This window comes from Ceratotherium simum, chromosome 4 (assembly GCF_057802395.1).
Source record: "Ceratotherium simum simum isolate JZ-2026a chromosome 4, ASM5780239v1, whole genome shotgun sequence".
In the NCBI taxonomy this organism is placed as follows: Eukaryota; Metazoa; Chordata; class Mammalia; order Perissodactyla; family Rhinocerotidae; genus Ceratotherium; species Ceratotherium simum.
Genome location: NC_141903.1, coordinates 67,276,811 through 67,297,330, shown reverse-complemented (window position 1 = coordinate 67,297,330; position 20,520 = coordinate 67,276,811). Strand labels below are relative to the sequence as shown.

The 20,520-nt window shown below is 38.2% G+C and overlaps 2 protein-coding genes across 15 annotated transcripts in view; one reads left to right on the top strand and one right to left on the bottom strand.

Annotated features, from left to right (window-relative positions):
• Window positions 1–18,006, bottom strand: part of GIN1 (gypsy retrotransposon integrase 1) — a 33,180-nt gene extending 15,174 nt beyond the window's left edge. For 3 of the 4 annotated variants that reach the window (XM_087429975.1, XM_087429977.1, XM_004420335.3), the window contains exons 1-3: window positions 17,860–18,006; window positions 3,635–3,780; window positions 1,545–1,738 (exon numbers count right to left, since the gene is read on the bottom strand). In XM_087429975.1, the coding sequence (XP_087286101.1) occupies window positions 1,545–1,738; window positions 3,635–3,773 (333 nt within the window). In that variant the 5' untranslated portion in view covers window positions 3,774–3,780; window positions 17,860–18,006. Of the gene's footprint in view, window positions 1–1,544; window positions 1,739–3,634; window positions 3,781–14,355; window positions 14,479–17,859 lie in introns of all 4 variants that reach the window. The other variant, XM_087429976.1, reaches the window with a different exon arrangement.
• Window positions 17,880–20,520, top strand: part of PPIP5K2 (diphosphoinositol pentakisphosphate kinase 2) — a 75,439-nt gene continuing 72,798 nt past the window's right edge. For 6 of the 11 annotated variants that reach the window (XM_087429971.1, XM_014796913.2, XM_087429970.1 and 3 more), the window contains exon 1: window positions 18,127–18,288. The gene's annotated coding sequence lies outside the window, so the exon portion shown is untranslated. Of the gene's footprint in view, window positions 17,953–18,125; window positions 18,289–18,624; window positions 18,924–20,520 lie in introns of those variants that run through there. The other 5 variants (XM_087429967.1, XM_087429964.1, XM_087429973.1 and 2 more) reach the window with 3 other exon arrangements.

Below are 20,520 nucleotides of genomic sequence, written 5' to 3'. Positions count from 1 at the left end.
AACTTTAAAGTGGTTAATAGGTACTTTGTGTTTTAAAGGAGAAACTTTTGGACTACTCTCAGAATAGAATAAAAGCTTCTATTCAGAGTAATAAGCAAATATTACTTGCTACTAGTATTCAATGATCATCTTAAGAAGTCTTACTCACAAGGAACGTAATTCTGGTTTACATTCAATAAATATTTATTAAATTAATAAATCTTAAAACAAGTTTGCTATAAACTTTAAAGCAGTACGTGAAAATATACTAATTTCTATAAGCAAAAGCTTTTTCTTTTAAAGTTATCATTCTAATAAGTTCATTCACTCATCTATTCCAATAATATTTATTAAAACATAATTTTATTCAAACAATATTTATAGATGCTAGAAATTCCTTTAGGTCCTGGGAAAAGAGAATGAACAAAAACAAAGCCCATGCTGTCATGAAGCTTTCTTTTGAGTGAGATGAGAAGAGATCAACGGATCAACTTATTGATGGTGCCACTGCTCAACAGGTTTCTGGAATTCCACTTTGGAAACTACTTTCAAACCAACTCCTAAACAAAATTTTAAAAATGATCTTATTGCATGATAGTTACTTTTGATCAAAATTTTTATTTTCCAACTTATGCATAAATAACCTCTGGTTATTCCGAAAAATCACGTCCATCATATCCATTCTCAAATGCAAAGATCTGACAAAGATTTCATTGAATGCTTGTAAAGGAATGTGTGACAGGTTCTTAAGGCAAATATAAATATCAAGGTCTTTGGAATACCCGCATAGACTCATAAACTGAGAACACATAAAAGATACTTAGCTAAATGTTGGTTTAATTCTTTATGCCTGAAATGACAGTCTTTTTGATGCACTATTACAATTATTACAGGGATCTCACATACATACCAAGGAATTCCTACCATCTGCCATATAGAGTACGCTAGAAAGAGGAGAGATCAGTTGACCTACCAGCAAGAATCCCAGAATTCCTAGGTGAATTTTCTATTAGAAGAAGTTGAAGGTCCTGATGGGTTATAAAGTTACAAAACTCAGACTGATTTCATCATCTTCACAACTTGATTCTGCATTTAGCTGATTTTGAGTTTCTTTGACATTTTCTATGTCAAGATGAAATAGGCACAAAAGATGAGAGCACACACTGGGCCTGACTTATTATGAACATATTCTCCTCTCAAGAAAAGATTCCATGACTGCCATCAAAAAGGCAACGATTTAGTCAAAAGAATTTTATTCCCCTTTAAATTCTGCCTACACAAAAGAGTTCAATGATGAAAATCTGGTTCTAAAAAATCTCCTATCTAAATATGGTATTTCAAAATGTTTAAATAATGCTTTGTTCTAGTTCAAATTATACTTTACTGATTTTAAAGAAGAATTCTGAAGGGAAATAAAACCCCTTTTAAATGTTTTTGTACAAAAACTACCCATACAAAAAGTACTTAATGAGAGGTGCTACCCAGAGTAAGTCTGGAGCAATAATGAATTTTGGATATCTATTACAAAGACATTCTTCAAAATATTCTAAATACATAAGCCATACCCACTGTTTGACATCATTGGTCACAGAAGTCCAGTAGTAATTGGATTCCACTAGAGTAAGGGTTCTGGAGATGCCATGATGGGCTCCAGTGTCATTTTCATGGCATTCTCTTAGGACTTTCTTCTTTTCTTCTTCTGAAACAATTACCAAACGATTTTGTTTTCTGTCTTTTCCAACATAAAACAGCTTTTTCTCTGGAATAAATGATACCAAAAAGAGAGAGTTGCAATTTTTAGAGCTCTATATAGTTTTAAGATAATCATAGCCTTGTCTTCAAACCAGAGGAATTTTTTTTTACTAAAAACTTTTTTCCCTCTAAGACAGAACATTTATTTGTAATGATGCTACCATACAATCTGAAAGGTCCTCAGCTGTTACACTTACTAGATATGTAGGAGGAGCACTAGCTGCTATAATTTTGTAGCTATCAATATAAGTGGCGCTAGCTTGTTCATCGAAGCACATAATAACTATGGGACTATGAAATTATCTTTCTACGGGAGTACTCAAACTAGAAAAATACTTGCAGGCACCTCCTAAAAATGGCATGAATTAGCAAATGAATTATGTACAGACAAGCAATTTTAGGAATAAATTTTCCAAAATAGTATACATTTTATCATAAATACATTTTTGTAAGCCACCACCTCTCTTAAGTTTTTCTGGATTTGAGTAGGAGGTGGGGTTGGTAAAGTCAGAAAGTGGAAGAACCTTAATCCTCAAGACAATTCTCTGTTTTCCTCTGGAGGATACCGAGAAGAACTGACAGCTGGGAAGCAACTAGGGCAGGGAGAGAACCACCAGTTCTCCACCGAGGATGAGGTAACTATTCAAATGCCAGAATACACCTTTAAGCTACTAATGTGCTTAATTAAGCACATGCTGAGTGAAACATTCCTTATTTGAATTAGAAGATAAGCAAGTTGAGGGCAGGAACCTCATCTATATTATTCATCTGTGAATCCGCAATGCCTAAAATGTGACTGGCACACAGCAGGAACTCGGTAAACATTTGGTGCATAAATGATTAAATAAATGAATGCTTACTTTAGTCTAAGAGGTAATAGGTGTCCCTGTTTTTAAGTGTAAGGGAGTTACTGGAAGGGGTGTACATAGGGAGAGATGAGCATGTATTTATTTATTATCTTAGAATTTTCTTGACCTGCTTTGAAAATGCCTGATTCTGTACCTATAGGCAAAACTCCCATTAATAGCACCAACATTCATTTAGTTACCTGGTGACTGTATTTCTTGCTTATCTCATCCCAAATTTCTTTTCCCCTTGGAAGGAGGAGGAGAAAGAGGCAAAAATTATCATAATCTTTCAAGATAAATATTCCACTGTGCCTTTCAAATATTTAATCCATTCAGGAGGATTCCGGGGTCCAAAACAAAATGTAATTCTGAGAATTGAGAATGTTTTATGGCAGTGGGAGAGGGGAACTACAGAAATAAATATAGTAAACCAACAAGTTAACTTTGTCAACATTTTCTACTAAGCATCAAGTAAGTTCTTCATTGATAGTGACATGGGTGCTTGAAAATGCACCATTACAGTAGGAACCACCTGAGGACAAAAGTAGGAGAGGTTAATTTGGGGAAGTGTTTTGGTTTTTTATTTTTTTTGTGAGGAAGATCAGCCCTGAGCTAACATCCAATGCCAATCCTCTTCTTCTTTTTTTTTTTTTTTTTGCTGAGGAAGGTTGGCCCTGAGCAAACATCCATGCCCACCTTCCTCTACTTTATATGGGACACCGCCACAGCATGGCTTTGACAAGCAGTGTGCCGGTGCGTGCCCGGGATCCGAAGTTGCGAACCCCGGGCCGCCAAAGCGGAGCGCGTGCACTTAACGACTTGCGCCACCGGGCCGGCCCTGCCTATGATTTTAAATGCCCTTTTCATGCTTACTGGCCTTCAGTTAGCTTCAGGGTGATTTTTATTTTGCTTTTGACTGAGTGGCATCATCAATTCAACTGGTAATTGTTAAGCAACAACCAATTACTACAGAAATTCTCTAAATTAAACAAGGAACACATATAGAGAAGCATCTCTATTAACTCTATACTCAAGATTTGGGGCATTAATTTTACCTTTGAAGACAAATTTTTTTGCTGCTCTTCTTATGCCACTTCTCTCACTCGGCAGAGTAGTTGGATGATATTCACCAGTTCGTTTATAATATGCAATCTGTTTAAGATGAAGGTCACCATTTTTTCCACTACGGACCATCGTGAACCTAGGTAAAAGGTATTTAAAGATATAATTTAAATGATAAGCTAATTCAGTTGCTATTTCAGTTCAGGCTTCTGTCATATTTCTGCTTACATATGAAATGAACATTCCCAGAATATTATCTGTGACAGAGATAATTGTAGTACAGAAAAGGAACAGTGTGATGTTCTAAATGAACTAAAATATTCAAATGCTATTTTTGAGATACATCATGGCAAATTATCTTGTCTCTTTCCATGTGACAGGAAATGTTGAAAAATTTCCACATACTGGGGGAAAAAGGAAATGAACAAGAACACTTCAAAAAATTTTGCTTAAAGTCTCTCATCACCATCAATTGAACTGTTACTTATATAGAATGGTTCATTATGTGACATTTAAATAAATGACAGGTTATAAGGGGAGATATATAGTTTTATATTACTTCTAAATATATTCATGGTCATTGCAAAATGCAAAAAAAACTTATTCAAATCATTTATGAGAAAGATATATTTTAAACATGTTCAAATGATAAATGACAGGGAAGATACTTAGGTATTCTAGATCTCATACACTCTTCTGAACTACATCTAAGCTGCTTTTTCTTGAACAGAAATGATTTTTGATCTGTGCATACTTTCTCTATGTTACAAAGAAAAATCTGGCTGCACTAGGCAAAACAAAACTTCTCTATTTTTACACCCTAACTAAGTAATAGGTGAAACCACTACATTAAAAAGAAAAAACCCTCTTTTTTCAGTTGAAAGGAACTATTCTGTGCTGGTTCTTCTGTTTGCCAGCACCCCCACCCATCCAGATCCATTTCTGGCCTTTTTCTCCCTGCTGTTCTGCCACAGAAGACTGACTCTTACAGACTGCATTTATAGTTTTCTGATTGGACTTGTCCAATAGGAGGCACCAGCAGGCAAATCAGAATACAGAAGAAAGAGGTCAGGATATTTATTTCCTGAGTTCTTCCTTGGTTTAAGCTGCAACCCTCTACAACCACAGCTCCTGTCAGGTAGCCCACCTCCCATGTTTCTACTTCTCACTGGAAGTCTACAACACCATTTCTTCTTCTTGCTGCTTCAGCCCTGGAAGCGGTAACTATTTCCTGCTGTTGCTAGTCTCCAGGTGCCATGTTGGTTTCTTTGACCTTGTCCATATGTCTGTAAATAGGAGCTTCATTAAATTTCTTTAAAATCCCAGCCAGGTACATCTTCTGTTTCCTGCTAGGACTCTGACTAATATAAATGCCTAAAATTTTGAATGTCTAAAAACAATATGGATGTTTTCTGATGACTAGAAGATGTAGAGATGAGGCTAAAAGAGCACATTACTGAAGAATAGACTGTGCCTATGAACTATGGCTTAAATTAAGTCTCTTCCCCTATCATACAGCATTTTGCACATTCAATAACCATCTTTCTGATCTTTTCATAATTTCCAGTGAGATTATCAGTACATTTCTAACATACCTTAATCTTAGGTTAGCGTGAAGTGTAAGCTATTTTAAAAGCAAAGGTTCTGCAAAGCTAATTCTGTCCTAGCACAGCCTAAAAAACAGGTTCTCTATGAAGTATTATAAAACGATTAGTTTGTTCTAAGTTTAATACACTTTCAATTAAACATATGAATTTTTTTCATTTTATAATAGATGGATGTACCCCCAAATCAAACAAATGTAGCTAATCACAGTTTCTAAAACATCTCAGAAATAAATGAATCAGATTTTAAGACCTTCTATAAAACTACAGTAAATAAGACAGTAAAGTACCGGCATAAGGATAGACAAATAGGTCACTGAAACAGAACAGGGAGTCTAGAATTAGATCCACATGATACAGTCAAGCAATTTACAACAAAGGCATCAACACAACGGCAGAAGAGATGGTCTTTTCAATAAACTATGTTAGAACAATTGTATATCTGTATACGGAAAAAAATGAATCTTAACCATCTACCTACATCTTCCACAAAATTAATTCCAGATAAATCATAAACCTAAATGTGAAAGGTAAACTATAAACCTTCTGGAAGAAAACATAGGAAAAGATCTTCAAAATCTTGGGAAAAGCAAAGATTTCTTAAACCAGACACAAAAAGCACTATCCATAAAAGAAAACAAATTATAACAAATTAGACTTCATCAAAATTAAAACCTGTTCATCAAAAGACACCATTAAGAAAGGGAAAAAGTAATACACAGACTGAGGGAAGCTATCTTTAATATATATACCTAACAAAGGACTCATCCCCAGCATATACCAAGTACTACCACAAATCAAAAAGAAAAGGATAAAAACCCAATTTAAAACATGGGGAAAAATCTTACATGGCACTTCAAAAAAGAGAATATCCAAATGGTTAATAAGCAAGTGAAATGTGCTCAACATCATTACTCCTTAGGGCAATGCAATTAAAGCCACAATGATTTATAACTACACACTATCAAAAAGGCTAAAATTAAAAACAACACCAGGTTTGTGAGGACAAGTGATAACTGAAACTGATACATTGTCTGTGGCAGTGTAAAATGCTATAGCCACCTTGGAAAACTGACAGTTTCTTCTAAAGCTAAACATATGTCTACCAAATGACTTGGCAATTCTACTTTTAAGTTTATATCCCAGGGAAATGAGCATATATGACTATCAAAAGATGTGTACAAGAATGTTCATAGATGTTTTATAGTCATAATAACCCCTAACTGGAAATAGTAAAGGCATCAAGAGGTTTTACCAAAGTGTGTACATTCAGTCCTGTCCTGTAGCCACTTGTATTGTTTTCCAGTTCCATGTTGCCCTAAATCTTAGTGCTTTCAAACTATCTGTGGTGAAACACTAGCCCCTCTCCTCCCCCAATCTGTCACTTAGGACCCCTTCATGCCTTTACTCTCAGGTCATCCTCATTACAGCCTTTCCTCTGCCAAAGGATTCTGCGGCACACTTCCACCCTTCATTAATTTTCAATTCAGGAAGCCTCATGTGGTTTCAAGTAGGGGATACAGACTATGTCTGTCTACTTATCCATTTGCCTGTCTGTCATTCTAGTTATGTACTAATCCTCCTCAACTGTTAAAAAACAAACCAACAAACAAGCAAAAATCATTTTTCTCTGTGTCCTGTTTTCATCTCTAGGCTATACTGACACAAGTTCTTCCAAGTCCAAAAGATAGAAAGACCTCCCCTTTCTCAGTTTAGATTAAATCACTACAGTCTACATTCTGTAAAATGTACAATATACTATATATGACTCCAAATTATTGTTTTCCCTTAATGGCTTTTGGGATCATCAATATTCTAAATCATCTAAAAGAAAAACTTTGAAACATCCCATCCTAGCCAGCTGGGAGCATATCTGTAGGAAGATGAGGTTTATAAAAAGAAGATAAAATCCTTTATTGCCTCCCTTTCAGAGACCAGTAAACGTTGCAAAATCTCCTGAGGGACCTTAAAAAGAAAACAGGGGGAAGTCTTTTCAGGCCTCTAAAAAGCCCCCAGGAGCAAAAGACCAAACTCTCACACTTTAGAGGAAGAACAGACCCCAAAACACAGAGGGGTATAGGTAATTGTAACTGACAGAAAAAAACGGGCCATTGGAAAACATGCATGTCTGCATAAACCACAGTGATGTTCATATTTTGCTCTTATACTTAAAAACCTCTCTCTTCTAAGTTCCTACAATCTCCCCTCCCCCATCTCCCTTCTCTGGGGTGTCTTAGTTCATTTGGGCAGCTATAACAATATACAATAGACTGGGTGGCTGATTAACAATAAACATTTATTTCTCATTTTGGAGGCTAGGAAGTCCAAGAACAAGCCAGCAGATTCCGTGTGTGGTGAGAGCTTGCTTCCTGGTTCATAGATGGCCTATTTGCTACGTCCTCACATGGCAGAAGGGCCTAGGGAGCTCTCTGGACTCTTTTTTATAAGGGCACTAATCCCATTCATGAGGGCTGTATCCTCACGACCTAATCACCTACCAAAGGTCCCACCTTCTAATGCCATCATATTGGGGGTTAGGATTTCAACATATGAATTTTAGAGGGACACAAACATTCAGTCTATAGCACTGGGGATACCAGAATATCTTTTATCTAATTACTCAGTATAAGATGAAGTCCTCAGTACATTTAAGTATCTGTGCTGTTAGGATACTCTTTACTTTCCTATCTACAATACATGCACAAAGATTCATCTTCAGAAAGTCTACTTACTGAAATTAACCTCTCCACTTTCAAACACTAATTTTTGAATAACTGAAAACGGATCAAAATAGAGTAATTCGCTCTTCTCAGAGTAAGCCTGTAGTACAAAAGGTCAAGGGGTAGAGGAAATCACTAAACAAAATTTTCAAGACTGAGCTCTGAGGTTTTTGGTTTGTTTATCTTTGTCATCATCAAGGTAGAGACTCTTCTAGTGGCAGAAGACATAAAAATCAGAAAATTTCTACATATTTTCATATTTCACAAGTGTGTTATTCTCATCTTATATTTTTTATAAGGGTCAGCTCTCTTGGCTTAGTAAACAAGAGAACACTTAAAGCGGTGATTATTTGCTTGACATAGTTATCTTGAAACTTATTTAGACTATCAATCATCCTTAGCATATTTTTACACAAATGATTCACTTGACAGAGCAGACACTATTAGACTGCCCCTGGGCATCTCCACTGCTTACTGACTGAAGCCCAAACTATTTAGCCTAGCCTCTACCACCTGGCACAACACAAGCCTTACAGCTTCTTCCCTCAATAGTCTCCTTTATACATCTTTGGCCACATCCGAACCATTCTCTGTACCTTGGTTTACATCATCATTTTTCCCTTGAATGGCATATCCTTCCAATCCTACCTGATTAAGTCTTACCCATCTTTCAAAATCAAGCTCTAGCTCCTCAATGAAGCAAGCCTTCCACGATTTCTGAATCTGAAGTGATCTCGACCTCCCCTGACCTGGTTTGTACCTTTGTAGAACTTCCCATGTTTTACCCTCCATTATAGTTGTTTGCCCATTCATCCATACAACTTTTTATTTGTTTGTTCATTCATTTACCAAGTGCTTAAATCCTTACACATACTAGGTGACAGGAATACAAAGTTAAACAAGATGAAATGCCTGCCCTCAAGGAGCTGACGGTGTAATGACAGGAACAGAAGAGTAAATCAGCATTTACATAGTACAGAATGGTGTTACGACAGAGTACGCAAAGAAAACTAGTATTAAAACAGATGAGCAGGGGACGGCCCAGTAGCACAGTGGTTAAGTGCTTGCGCTCCGCTGCGGCGGCCCGGGTTTCGCAGGTTTGGATCCCGGGCGCGCACCAACGTACCACTTGTCAAGCCTTGCTGTGGTGGCGTCCCATATAAAGTGGAGGAAGATGGGCACGGATATTAGCCCAGGGCTGGTCTTCCTCACAAATAAATAAATAAACAAATAAATAAATAAATAAATCAGATGTGCAGAGACCCAGATGCACTTAGGGAGGGAGGCAAAGCATTCTGGATGAGGTGGTAGCTTGGATTTCATTCCAGGGCCGCTGTATTCAGACTCACTTCACATCTGACCTCGCTTCTCCCGTCTCTAGTTTTGTCCCTCTCCTCACTGTGAAGGAAGTAAATTATATTAAAAATTTAAAAGTTAATACCTTAGAGACAGGCACCTCCACACCCTAAGGATTCCTGGTATAAGGGGGAACGTTTATCGATCCTGACTGACTCTATTCATAGAAGACTCGCCCTAAACTGTTCGGGGAAAATTGAGAACAAGAGAGTGCTCCAGAGGGATAAGTTTGGGAGGGTCGGGGTGGAGGGGGTCCAGATGGGGACGCGTGTGTGTAACCTGATAATTGCTTCGCGCCATAGCAATTCGCGCCATAAAATGTAACTGTTTAAATGTTTTAAATTAGCCAATCATGTAAGACCGCGCCAACCTTTTCCCGCTTTATGCTTCCGAATCCTATAAAAGAGCTTGCCCCTTAAGGTTCGGGGTCGACCCCTCTGTCTCCCAAGTAGAGATACGTGTCGACCCGGAGCTCCGCTTAATTAAAACCTCGTGCATTTGCATCAAGCTCGGTCTCCTGTGTCTGTGGGTCCGCGCCTTCCCGAGACTGGAGTTGGATTTCCTTTTTGGAATCCTACAACTGCAGCTACAGAGGTCATCCTAATACCAAATCTTATCAAAATACCCACGTAACTTGAAATAATGGCCTTCTGATATTCCTGATGATATCTAAACACTTCAGTTGGTATACAAGATTTTTCAAGTTTTGGTTTTTACCAATCTCTCCATGCTTATCTCTTGGCATTCTCGATTCAAACTCTAAGCTCCAGTTACACAAATCACCATAGTTCTTCAACCATTCCATGCAGTGTGCTCACACTTTTTATTGATACTTTTGCCTGGAATAGAACTCATGCCCATCTCTCCAAGCCTACTCATCTTTCAAAACTCTGGCTAGATGTTGTTTCCTACAGAGTGCTTTCTCTGACCACCCCCACCTGGGATAACCTGAATTTTGAAAAAGGAATAGATAGAATATTGCACATCTTTCTTGGTACACTCACAGTAACACGCACCAACTTTTATAAAGTTCAACCTACTGGTTTATATTTCTCTCTCCCAAACATATTGTAAATCCCTCATGGGCATGAGAATAGCCAGAGAAATAGGAAAAAAGCCAGAAGAGGTTCTGGTTACAGAAGCCTAGGGAATAAAGAGTTCTTAAGGGCCAAGCAGAGGAGAGGTTAAGTGATACAAGAACTAAAATGTGTCTAGTGGTTTTGGCAATAGCTACAGTAGAGAAGGGCAGGTGGACACCAGAGAGCAATGAGATAAGGAATAAACAGGCACCAAGCCAAGTGAATTCAGTAAGCTTAAATTTACTTTGAAGGCAAGAAACTACAAGACAGTTGCTAGAGACGAATATGAGGCTCATCCACTGATCTAAAAAATATTATTGGGGGGCCGGCCTGGTGGCATAGTGGTTAAGTGCATGTGCTCCGCTGTGGCGGCCCTGGTTCGCGGGTTCAGATCCTGGGCGCGTACTGATGCACCATTTGTCAAGCCATGCTGTGACCGCGACTCATACAAAGTAGAGGAAGATGGGCACGGATGTTAGCCCATGGCCAATCTTCCTGTGCGGATTGGCACTGGATGTTAGCTCAGGGCTGATCTTCCTCACCGGAAAAAAAAAAAAAAAATTATTGGGCACCTGCTATGCATAAGACACAACACTGGAGAGACAATAATGAACAAGACATATACCCTCTTGACCCTTATAGTGTTTACATTCTAGTGGGGTTAAGAGATTGTTTTGACACCCATATTCATAGCAGCATTATTCACAATAGCAAAAAGGTAGAAGCAACTCAAGCCTCCATAGATGGATGAATGGATAAGCAAAATGTGGTATATACATACAATGGAGTAATTATTCAGCCTTAAATGGGAAGGAAATTCTGACACAATACTACAACATGGATGAACCTTGAGGACATTAAGTGAAATAAGCCAGTCACAAAAAGACAAATACTCTATGATTCCACTTATATGAGGTACCTAGAGTAGATAAATTCATAGAGACAAAAAGTAGAATGGTGGTTACCAGGGGCTTAGAAGGTTGGGAGTAATGGGGGAGTTACTGTTTAAAGGGTACAGAGTTTCAGTTACACAAGATGAAAAGAGTTCTGGTGATGGTTGCACAACAATGTGTACTTAATGCCACTGAACTGTACACTTAAAAACAGTTAAGATGAATCAATGCCTTTTTTGAAAATAAAATTGAACAAGTTGAATCTAAAGTTTCTCTGCAAGTATATATAGAGAAATGAAGCCAAGGAAATGTTTAAGGGATGAAAAAAAGAGCAACTTTTTGATATCAAATTCTACTATAAAGTTATAGTAATAAAATAGTATATTATTGATGCACATATAAGCAGAGTTCCATGAAAGAATAGAAAGTTTAGAAACAGAAACATTTATATACGAAAATTTATAGTAAAATGAATCACTAGAGAAATAGCACATATGAAAAACTGACTATCAATTTAGATTAAAAAGTTGAATCCTGGGGCCGGCCCCATGGCGTACTGGTTAAGTGCACGTGCTCCACTGCTGGTGGCCTGGGTTTGGATCCCGGGCACGCACTGATGCACTGCTTGTCAGGCCATGCTGTGGCAGCATCCCGCATAAAGTGGAAGAAGATAAGCATGGATGTTAGCTCAGGGCCAGTCTCTCTCAGCAAAAAAAAAAAAAAAAAAAAGAAGAGGATTGGCATGGATGTTAGCTCAGGGCTGATCTCCCTCACACACACACAAAAAAGTTGAATCCCTACCTGGTATCATTCATAATAAAAAAACATAGTTAAGATGATAAATTTTATGTTATGTGATTTTACTACAATTAAAAAAAAGTTTTTAAAGAGAGATTGTTTTGCTTTCAAGAGAATGACCCGAAAAGCTTTATGCTAAGGGAAGGGCTTCGAGAGACTACTGGAGAGAAATTATGATTGATGGAAGAAAATTCCTAGGACAGCAGTAGAGAATAGGATCCACTTCATAAAAAGAGGTATTAGTCTTTTGATCTCTGCCATTAAAACAAGAGGAAAGGAGGAAGGAAAGGTAGAGTTTAGAGTTATATTCACTACAATATCCTTAAGGAATGGACCATACTTATATACCATTATATCCCTATGCACACATAGCAGTCTTGAAGATAAGACTAAATATATATTTTATAGATTCAATCTAATTTATACATTAGTATAAAGAAATACCAGGGGCCAGCCCAGTGGCACAGTGGTTAAGTACACGCGCTCCGCTTCGGCAGCCCAGGGTTCGCATGTTCAGATCCTGGGCACGCACCGATGCACTGCTTGTCAAGCCATGCTGTGGCAGCATCCCATATGAAGTAGAGGAAGATGAGCATGGATGTTAGCTCAGGGCCAATCTTCCTCAGCAAAAAAAAGAGGAGGATTGGCATTGGATGTTAGCTCAGGGGTGATCTTCTTCACCACAAAAAAAAAAAAAAGAAATACTTATACATTTATTTTAATTAATTTTTTATATTTCTATTTTAATTAATTTTTTATATTTTCAAATACATATACCCAGAGAGAAATTAGGGAATTATGCTCCTTTCCTAATTTGTGGTTTAAACTAGCTTATAATATAAACATTTAAAAAGCATACTTGTGGTTTGGAAATGAGGGAAGGGTAGTGACTAGGAAAGGAAAGAAGGGGGGGCTTCTGGTGTACGATTAATGATCTATTTTATTATCTGGATGGTGAGATCTGGGTAGTCGTTACATGGGTATTTCACTTTTTTAACATTCACCAAGTTCCATAAGTGTACAACAGCAAGCACCTACCAGGTCAATCCCTCATTCCTGTTTTCTAAGCACTTCCTGAATAAATAAAAAAGGCAAGAAGCAATTACACAGAAGAATGAGATTTCCTATTTCATTTTCTCTTTGTAAAATTAATTTTTACACTTCTTAAATCATATACATCATGGTTGGTGATATGTATTTCTAGCTTCCAATAAGTTCATTAAGTAAGGCCTTCTAATGTGAAAGACTAATTATCATCAACAGGAGGGTGAGTTTATTTCATTATTGCCATTTGCTGGCATCTCTCACATAAATATAATGCAGCAAAGGATAATAAAAATATATTCAATTTTCAAGAAGTAAAGAAATATGGGGGCCAGCCCAGTGGCACAGGCGGTTAAGTGCACGTGCTCCGCTGCCGCGGCCTGGGGTTCGCAGGTTTGGATCCGAGGCACGCACCAACGCACCCCTTGTCAAGCCATGCTGTGGCAGCGTCCCATATAAAGCAGAGGAAGATGGGCACAGATGTTAGCCCAGGGCCAATCTTCCTCACACACACACACACACAAAAAAGAAGAAGTAGTAAAGAAATATGAATGGATTTTTGAAAAATTAAATATATCACACCACGTGTGGAAAAATTAGATCTTGACTAAAGAACACGTTAATATGGCACTGAAAGGAAGCCAAAAGATTGTGATTCAATCTCCTATTTTCCAGATAAGAAAAAAGACTTCAAATGGTTAACTTAGATTGAAATTGGTAAATTATAATACTCAACAATTTAAGTAAATTATTCCTTTCTGAAATAGCATTAAAAAAATTCCCATATAAGCTTCTGTCTAGAATGTGGAAAGCTGGAAAAAGAGTCACTCCCACCCTAACAATGAGAAAAAGCTGGATAAACTCACTAAGATGTGAGTTCTCTGCAAACTGATCTACAGAATTGATGCGATGCAGTTAGAAACCCAGCAAGCTCGTTTGTGGAAACTGACAAGCTGATTCTAAAGCTGATACGGAAAACCAAAGGACTCAGAATAGCTAAACCAAGTTTGAAAAAACAAGAACATAGTTGAATTTCACATTACCTAGTTTCAAGACTTCCTTTAATACTATAGTAATCATGACTGTATGGTATTGGCAAAATGACAGCCATCCATCCATGGAACAGAATAGAATGTCCAGAAACAGAGCCACACAGAAATGGTAAATTAATTTTTGACAAAGGTGCCAAGGTAATTCAACAGAGAAAGGATAGTACTTACAACAAATGATGCTGGAACAACTAAACATCCATATGAAAAAAGATGAACCTCAATTCATAACTTGCACCATATGCAAAAATTAACTCACGATGGATCACAGACAAATGTAAAACTATAGAATTTCTAGAAGACAACAAAAAAGAAAATTTTTGTGAGCTTAGGTTCCTGGATAGCAAACAAAAAGAACCATCCATAAAAGAAAAAATTAAAACTTTTGTTTTTATAAGGACACTGTTAAGAAAATAAAAAGATAAATCACAGTTGGGAGAAAATATTTGAAGTACACATACATAATAAAGAACTTGTGTCCGGAATTTATCAAGAACTCTTGAAGCTCAATAATAAGAAAACAAACAATCCAATTTAAAAAAGGGGCAAAAGATTTGAACAGACACTTCATCAAAGAAGATATGGTTGCCAAATAAAAATATGAAAAGATGCTCAACACCATTAGACAATGAAAAATGCAAATTAAAACCACAATAAGATACCACTACATATCCATCAAAATGGCAAAAAACAACAAAAACAAAAACCTAATACTAAGTACTACCAAGGATGCAGAGCATTGCTGGTGAAAACACAAAATGGTGCAAACACATTAGACAACAGTTTTAACTCAAGAGAAATGAAAGTATATGTCCACACAAAAATGTATATGTGAATGTTTCTAGAAGCTTTATTCATAACAGCCAAAATATGAAAACAATCCAAATATTTATCAACTGGTGAATGGATAAACAAACTGTGGTAGATCCACCCAGTGGAACACTATTCAACACTGATAAGTAACAAACTACTAGCATATCTAATGGATGGATATGGATGAATCTCAAGATCATCATGCTAAGTGAAGCCAGACACAAAAGGCTATGTGTATTATATGCCACTATTTATGTAACGTCTGGAAAAGCCAAAATGATAGGGAGAGGAAACAATTCTTTAAAAATTTTACAAATCTTTTAAATAACTATAAAAGCAATTTTTAAAAATAATTGCAGACATTTATACAGTACTTTATGTGATGATCCTCACAACATCCTACGGAGTAGGTACTAGTTTTATATCCATTTTATAGATAGCAAAACGGAGGTTCAAAGAAATTATCCAATTTACTCAAGGCAACACAGTTAACTGAGTGCATGTGCTGACATTTGAACCTTGGTCTCTGTTGCTTCAAATTTCATGTTGCTTTTTTTTCCCCTGCTACACTAATAATTATTTGTCATCCTCAGCTTTCATAATACTTAGTTCAGGCCTCTGCTAGAAAAGTTATCAAGTGATTTTTGTAATAAATAATTTAGATTATAAATGAGGAATGAGAAGGTCTTATTAACTTTTAATGTTTACATTGTTTCACACAGTGGGACACAGTGGACATTCAACTATTTGTGAATGAATAAAGAATTACTTGCATTTCCTGACAGGAGAGGGAGCACTGAATTAAAAACACCACATGTTCCAAAGGTAACTATTACTTCACTTTGGAAAATATTACTTCACTAGCATATTTATGGCACTATAAATAGGGTGTCTAAGAAGGTGGTAAGGCTTTTAGGAGTCAGAATTTAAGGGGGGGACAGTTACCTAAGCGTCAGTATCCACGTTTGGAAAAAGGACAATACCTATCCCTCCTTTTTCACAATTATGTGGATCAATGAGATAATGGATTTGACAAGTCCTTTGTAAATGGTAAAGCAATACATAATTATTGTTAAAATATTTAAGTATTATCATTCCCATCAAGCTGTTCAAAGAAACAGAATGCTTTTTATTCTCAAAATCTTTATCTACAAAGAAAAATATTTTAAAATCTCATTCCTTTCATTCCTAGTAATTAATGTTTTATAGCAGTGTTTATAATGTTTCACTGCTAACAACGAAACCCAGAAGACTCAAGAGTTGTGTACTTTATAACGAGATTATAGTCTAAGCTTCCAGTTCTGGCAGTAAAGACGGATGACAAGGACAAGTGAAAAACGTGTAAGAAAGAAAAATCAATTCACAAAAAATAACCTTTTAAGTAAATGGTTAAAATTTGCTGCTAATATTTGGTATTTACATACAGGAAAAAAGAACCAGTAGGTTTTTTTCGTTTCAAAGTATATTCACTATTTGGTCCCTGGAAACTGTTTGCTTAGTTAATATGAGAAAATGGTTTTAAGCTGTAATATTCAGAATAAATATAAATAAATAATCTTCCTATACCTAAATATTATTAAATGAAAGTACCATTTACAAGGGAGAATTAAATGGCTTGAATTATGAAAATGAAGATTATATTAGGCCTTCTTTGGATATGCTCATATTTTCAAGAATTTTTGTTAAAATAATTGCTTGTGTATTAAGACACATAGGAATAAGAAAAGGCAGTGAAAGTGGCTCATTACAACTTTTGGTTTTGCAAGAGGAAACGTCAGGGTCGTATTTGGTTGAACTTTTTACACGATGTCCCTTGTACAACATCAAAACCAATAAATACTCGTGTAAATACTTATTAATTCCCTTAATAATTTTATCTTGTATGTGTTATAAGGCAGTTATCACTTTAAATAAAATTAGGATTTAACTGTTTCACTAAGGGCAAAACGCATCAAGGCTACCAATTGAATCCCCTGAAAGATTATAATATACGTGTCTTCCAACTTAAAATCTGTAATATTTCAATAGACATGTTAACTTGGGATCAGAATTTTTACTTCTGAATTAAGCTATTTTAATCTCTGAAAAATGCAAGAGCACAATTTTATGTAACATCAAAGACTGGGAAATCTAAATACACTAGACATTTCTCTATAATCTGCTTCACTTCAACGCACAAAATCGTTTAGCAAAAACACCCTCATCTCCATATGCATACACACAAAGCCACGTGATACATTAATTTCCATTTTGAAAATTATGTCTCTACTTTGGGTCAGAAACGCTCATTCAATGAAAATCCAAACTAGGATAAAGTGTGTCCTTTTCTCTTAAAACTACGGGACAAGATTCTCCCTGAGCTCGCGTTTCTCCCCTTCACAGGAGATTTTAATTGGGGGGAAAAGGGTAATACTTCAGATTAAATGACAACTATGGTAAAGTAGAGGGAGAATTTAGTATCAACCAAGCGCCGCAATCAACTTGAATTTGCTCGGAGTCTTGGACGCTACCTTAATTGCGAGGGAGCATTTACAGAGCGTTTAGGCGGCTCGTTAATTCGTAAGGGCAAGGTCCAGGTAAACTTAGCATAAGCAGGAAAACGGCCATTAAGTAAAGCCCGGTTACAACGAGTCGTCACCTCCCCAAGCCCAGCAACGGAACTCGCCCCTTTTCCGCTCAGCTGGCGCGGGACATCGCAACGCCCAAGCGAGGCCCTCCCGCCCCAAGGGCGCCTGCGCAATACCCACAGACTCAGTTAAACCCTTCCTTGGCTAGGCGACGCGAATGGTTTTGAAATTATCAGGTCACGCCTCACTTTAAAAATCATTAGGTATAACAAACCACACCAGAACCACCACTCACCGAAGTGGTCCTAAACGCAAGCGACAGAATTTAGGCTTCCTCTCGCGACTTATCTGATGCTGCCGGAAGCGGAACTACCCGTGTCGTTAAGAGGTGGGTACTTATGGGGACGGTGGAGCCTGGGTCGGGGAGAGTGACGGCGGATCGTTTGGCTCTTGCCGGAAGTTGTTCCGCCCGGTGAGGTTTGTGTGTGAGACCCGAGGCGGGCGAAGAAGAGGCGTGACCGAGGTTCGCTAGATGTAGTAGCGCCTTGCAGTACCTCTCTGTGGTCCTTCAGCTGCTGCTGAAGAGACAAGACCCACGTGCACGTCCACAGCTGGAGTCTCTGGACGAACACCTCACTGCTGCCCCCGGGATTCAAGGGGAAACCGAGACCTGAATGGGCTCGGCCGTCTCCAGCAGCTCGCGTGACGACCGCAGCCGTGGCAGGTGAGGCCCCGCGACCGGAGGAGAACCGGGATGCGGAACCTGGTCGCCCGAGGTCTGCGGCCCCTGCTGAACGGTTGTTTGTCCCCCGCCGCGCTCTGCGGAGCCTGGGCGCGCGCTCCTCCGAGGGGCCAGTGCCGGAGCGGAAGGCAGCGCGGGCGCGGAGGAGCGACAGCACAGCCCTCAGGGTCCTTTCGCCTCTTAATGTCCCCTCCCCCTGCGCCTCCATTGCTTCCCTTTTTCCTTTCCTGGGTTGGAGATCCCAGAGGCTGCAGCTCAGCTGGAAGCGAACTGGCGCGCTGCTAGCTGGTGCTCCAGGCTGCGGTCTCGCTCCACCCATGTGGGCAGCCTCGAGTTTGGGGACTGCTGTGGAGAGAGATGGTTGTTTTTACGTTCATTCCTCAGCCTTTCTCCCTCTGCTCCTCGCCGCCTCCACCCCACTTCCAAAGAACAAAAGGCCCCACGCGTCGCAGCTTTCCACTGTAAGGACGGAGGCTGCAGGGCGCTGCCGCACCCCATCGGTTGGGAGTGTTGCATGCTCGCGCGTTTCCAGGGAGAAGGGGCGACGGTGGCGACCACTGGATCTCACTTACTAGGTTCCCGACGCCTTCCTGGGAGTTGGCGACCTTTCGAGTGCTGTGGGTAATACTTGTCTTGCTTTAGTGTGCTAGAAGGCTTAGCTGTGGAGGTAGGAAGCATGGCTGACTTAGCACCTAGCTTCCTTGCCCTCCTCTGGGATGGAGTTTTGTTGTGCTTTTGAAAATTCTTCAGTGAAAAATAAAGTTCTTGTTTCAGGCAGACAAAATAACGATAGCTGCCATTAACCGTGCCAAGTGTTTTACATATTTTCTCGTATACTCCTGCAATTCCATGATGTACCCGTTAGATTATTATTGTCATTTTATTTAATTGTTCAGTTTAATAAACTGAACAATTGGTAGGACATTTATTGATCACCCAAATAAGTGCTATGCACCAATTAAGTACTGGGACATATAGATGAGGTAGGTCCTTGTTCTCCAAAAGCTCCCACACAACTGCGTGTAGATGGTATTATGGAACTATTAATTTTCTAAAGTGGAAATGATATTGTGGTTATGTAGAAAGATGTCCTTATTTTTAGGAGATGCATACTAAATTATTTAGGGAATGTGTTGATGTCTACAACTTACTTTCAAATGGTACAGCAAATATATGTGTATATATGTGTGTATAAATAGAAAGTAAATATGGCAAGATGTTAGTAGTTGTTGAGTCTAATGGTGGGTATATGGGTGTTTATAGTGAACTGTTCTTTCAACTTTTCTGGATCTTTGAAATTTTTTCATAATAAAAAGTTGGGGAGGAAAAACTCTAATTCTAATGGAAACAGGTAATTGTAAAGAGAGATCCAGAATGCTGTGGAGCGTGGAATTTGAGAGAGGGTGCTGATGTGTGTTTGGGGCTGGCAGAGGCGTGATGGTTGTCAGAAAAACATTCATTGAGGACTTTCTAGTTGGCTATTGAAGGAGAAATAGCAACTTTCAAGGAGAGTAGTGAATTCCAGTTAGAAGGAAAGGCAGACTCAGCAAAAAGGTATTGCATGAACGTTTGAAGAAGGAAAAAAATCACTGTGAAGGTTGTGTGGAGCTTGGCATGGCCTTTTTTGTATAAATAATTTTATAAATGATACTGGGTTGCCTTGGCCACCCTGCAGAAGCCTATTTAATAACCTATTATGTAGCTGTAGCAATAGTTCACTGGAAAGGAGTCGCCATTTGTAACAATGTTTCCATTGGCAAATAGTTTTAGGATTTCAGAAAAACTGGTTATGTGTCTGTGTTCAGGCTGAGCAGCAGGAGCTGGGACTCCTATTTTCTCTGATTTTGGGAGCAGAGATTTACTAGTTCATAGTTGGGCTCCTGAGAACCTATGAAAATGTAATGAGGTCTCTAGCAGCAGCAGTGGCAAAGAGAAGTTTCTGTGGCTTCATTACACAGATGAGGAGGTGCATTCTAAACTGATGTATTTGTTTTGTGCCAGTTTAGTTTAGCTCAGAAATCTTAGTTATAACAACAGCTAACAAGATATATAAACAGCTAACATTTACTGAGTCCTTACCATGTGCTAATTGCTATGGTGTCTGCATTGTCATTTTTTTTTTTTTTTTAAACTGGGACCTGATGAGGTTAAGGAACTTGTTCAAGGTCACACAGCTTTTTTTTTTTTTTAATTTATTTTTTCCCCAAAGCCCCA